This window comes from Leptopilina heterotoma, unplaced genomic scaffold, assembly GCF_015476425.1.
Source record: "Leptopilina heterotoma isolate Lh14 unplaced genomic scaffold, ASM1547642v1 Lhet_10, whole genome shotgun sequence".
Classification (NCBI taxonomy): Eukaryota; Metazoa; Arthropoda; class Insecta; order Hymenoptera; family Figitidae; genus Leptopilina; species Leptopilina heterotoma.
The window spans coordinates 562,012-565,114 of NW_025110813.1; the positions used below are offsets into that span (position 1 = coordinate 562,012).

The following is a 3,103-nucleotide window of genomic DNA, read 5'->3' on the forward strand; positions in this document are numbered from 1 at the left end:
GTTTTTATAAAAAGTAGATTTTTATTTATTCATTCATTTTGAAAATAAATATATTTTCAATTAAATACATTATTTTTATATAAATACGTTAGTTTACATTAATTTTACAAATATAGTTAAACATATTATTTTACACTATTTTTCGAAAATATATTATTTTTTATAAAAATAATATATTATCTACATTATTTTTAAGAATAAATATTTATTTTTCATGTTCTTTTTTTAATTTTTTCTTTCAGTTATAACATTACGTCATTTCGATTGTGTTAATTTTTTTTAGTACATTTTTTTAAAATTAACTATTTTTCTTTTTAAATTTAATTTCTAAATGGATAAAATGATTCGAAGGAAAATTTTTGAAGAATTTCATTGAAATTCAATCTATTGACACTTATGTAGCCAATTATTTTTTCCACTATTTTCGTTATTTTTTCATTAATTATTGTTGTCAATGTTGTTTGATAACTTTGAATAAAATCAGGTCCCATTTGCGAAATTACAGCGCACATCTCTTTTGATATATAACTATCGTTATATAAACCATCGGTGAAGAACTAAAAAAGGAAAATTAATTTCTTTTATATATTTTTTTTTCAAATACCAATGCCTAATTGTTTATTTTTATTTATTTAAAAAAAGACGTAAGAATTTCTTTTTAAACTTTTTTTTATATCTAAAAAAGAAATACCTCGAAATCTTCAAGTGAAATTTGTGACTCTACGGATTTTATAAATATTTTTATATTTTTCAATCCAAGAGTAATATTTGCATTGAAATTCAGTTCGTTGAGAGTAAATCTGTAAATGTTGAAAAATAAATCAATAAACAATATTTATCTCGGGATTTATTTTATTTTTATATTCTTTTTCTTTTTTACTATTGCGAATAGATAATAAATTTTGTTCATTGATTTTTTTTTATTTATTTAACGAAACAGGAACATTATCGTTAAAAATTGGGAATCACTTTTAAAGAATTTTCTTTTTTGATTGAAAAAAAATTTATAGATGATGTGTAATGCAAAATTGAATTTTTGAAAATGAATAATGAAAATAAAATAAATAATTGAATTAAATTGAATTACGAAATAATAAATATCTAAATAAAATTGAAAGTTAATTTAATTTGTTAAAATTAATTTTTTTTTCTAAATTTCATAAATTTGTCGAGTTGAAAATTTTAAAGTACCATATAAATAATTACACTGCGTCTCCAAATCCAAAAATTTGAATGAAATTCATAAAACTTCCATTTCTAATCTCATACGCAGTAATATTTCCATTTATATTAGACCATTGAAAACCCATTTTTATTATTAGTCCCTCAATTTCTGCTCTTGTAACACGATAATTTGATAATTCAGAAATATCAACACTATTAATTGAAATATTGCCTCTGAAAATTTTTCAAATATAATATTTCACTGTTAAAATATAATACATTTTTTTAAAAAATTTATAAACATTCATTATGAAATAATAAATTATAGAAATTTTTTATTGAACATTTTTTTGATATACACTGGAAAATAAAAACTGGGAATAAAATGAATTTATTTTATTAAACTTTAAATACCTGCTAAATTTGTAATTTTTGTTTTTGTTAATTTAAATTTTTTTTTTTTTGTTAATTTAAATGGTAAAATAAATTTTTTTATACCTTGATATTTCAATAGCAAAATTAATTTTTTAACACATTTTTTGCTGTAGTAAAATTAAATAAATTAGCAAAAGAATTTAATTACTTTATATCATCTGAATTCAAAATTGTATTTACTGGACCCGATTTGTAAGGATCCATTGGTGGAATACCTAGAAATGCATTTCCATTTTTCAAATATTTCTTGAAATGCTCTAAAAACTTTTTAAATAAATAATTTGTTCTCAAATTTTCGATATTATTAAGGAAAAAATCTGAAAAGAAATAGTTATTAATATTTTTTTCTTGCACTGTTAGTAAATAAATAAATAAATTTAAAAAATTCATAAGTCAGTAAATACATTAAATTTATAAATAAATTAATTTTTCAAAAAAATATTGTTTCAGAAATTTTTAAAAATTAAATAATTACCAGTTGTTAAATAATTCTCAGCATCCACTGCTTTGCAGTCTATTAAATTAATAATAATTAGCATGATGATTGAAAATTTCCACATTTTCCACATTTTATTTTAGGGGAAAAAAATTTTATTGTCAGAAATTATAATTTTGTTAAATAGTAAAATTTTATGAATAGATAAACATTTCCTTTGAATCGTTTAATGTCAATAAAAATAGAAATGAGTAAAATTATTGGGAACTATATTTATTATTTACAGAGAATGATAAAGAGATGCAAAAACTACTGTTTGTTAAATATATTCCAATCAGCTTTTATATTAAGATCACTTTATCAATGTACAGTTGGAGCTAAAAATTTTTGCATTTAAATTGACAATATTTCCTTTGAATATTTGCATATAATTTTCCTGACACATAAGTAATTTTATTTTTATTATTTTATTTTAGTATTTTATATTGAAATAAAAAAAAATGAAAATAAATTATTTTTAATTATTTATTATTTGTCTAATTTTATTATTTCTGTAACTAATAGAAAAATCTACAACGAATTAAATTTTATTGTGAAAAAAAAATTTATAACACGTTATAAAAAGAAAAAAGAAAATTTAATTCGTAACTATTTATTGGACAAAATAAATTTTTTATTAAAAAAAAAGTAACTAAATTCGAATAGGAAGAGTAAATAATAAATTGGTCGGTTTTGAATTTTTTTAATATATTTTTTTTTTAAAAAAATAACTTTTTCTATAAATATATAATATACATATTCAAACAGATTACTGTTTTTAATATTAGAAAACAGTTTACTGTTAGTTAGATATTATAAATTAATCTTCCACTTGTTGCATTTAAATTAATAAAATATTCATATAAATATAACTATTAATATCAAATAGAAATATTAACGTAAATAGAAATATTAATAATAATATAATTATTAATGTAAATACAAATACAAATATTTATATCGCATTCAAAAAAATATTTTCTTCCGGCAATGTCAATTTATTTGAAAAAAAAAGTTTTCTTTCTTTCA

General features: G+C 18.4%; 1 protein-coding gene across 1 annotated transcript; it reads right to left on the bottom strand.

Moving 5' to 3' along the window:
* Positions 1–179: 179 nt before the first annotated feature.
* On the bottom strand, positions 180–2,369 carry LOC122498672. The gene is made up of 5 exons (XM_043606526.1): positions 2,075–2,369; positions 1,748–1,916; positions 1,207–1,398; positions 692–800; positions 180–557 (listed from the first exon to the last, which is right to left on the bottom strand). Exons 1-5 carry the CDS (start codon positions 2,166–2,168, stop codon positions 321–323), a joined length of 801 nt encoding a protein of 266 aa, XP_043462461.1. The 5' UTR covers positions 2,169–2,369; the 3' UTR covers positions 180–320.
* Between the last annotated feature and the right edge of the window lie 734 nt (positions 2,370–3,103).

Coding starts and splice junctions, on each gene's coding strand:
- LOC122498672 (XM_043606526.1), bottom strand. CDS start 2,168: ATGTGGAAAATGTGGAAATTTTCAATCATCATGCTAATTATTATTAAT. Junction 1,917..2,074: donor TGAGAATTATTTAACAACTG/GTAATTATTTAA, acceptor ATTTCTTTTCAG/ATTTTTTCCTTAATAATATC. Junction 801..1,206: donor TTTGGATTTGGAGACGCAGT/GTAATTATTTAT, acceptor CAACATTTACAG/ATTTACTCTCAACGAACTGA.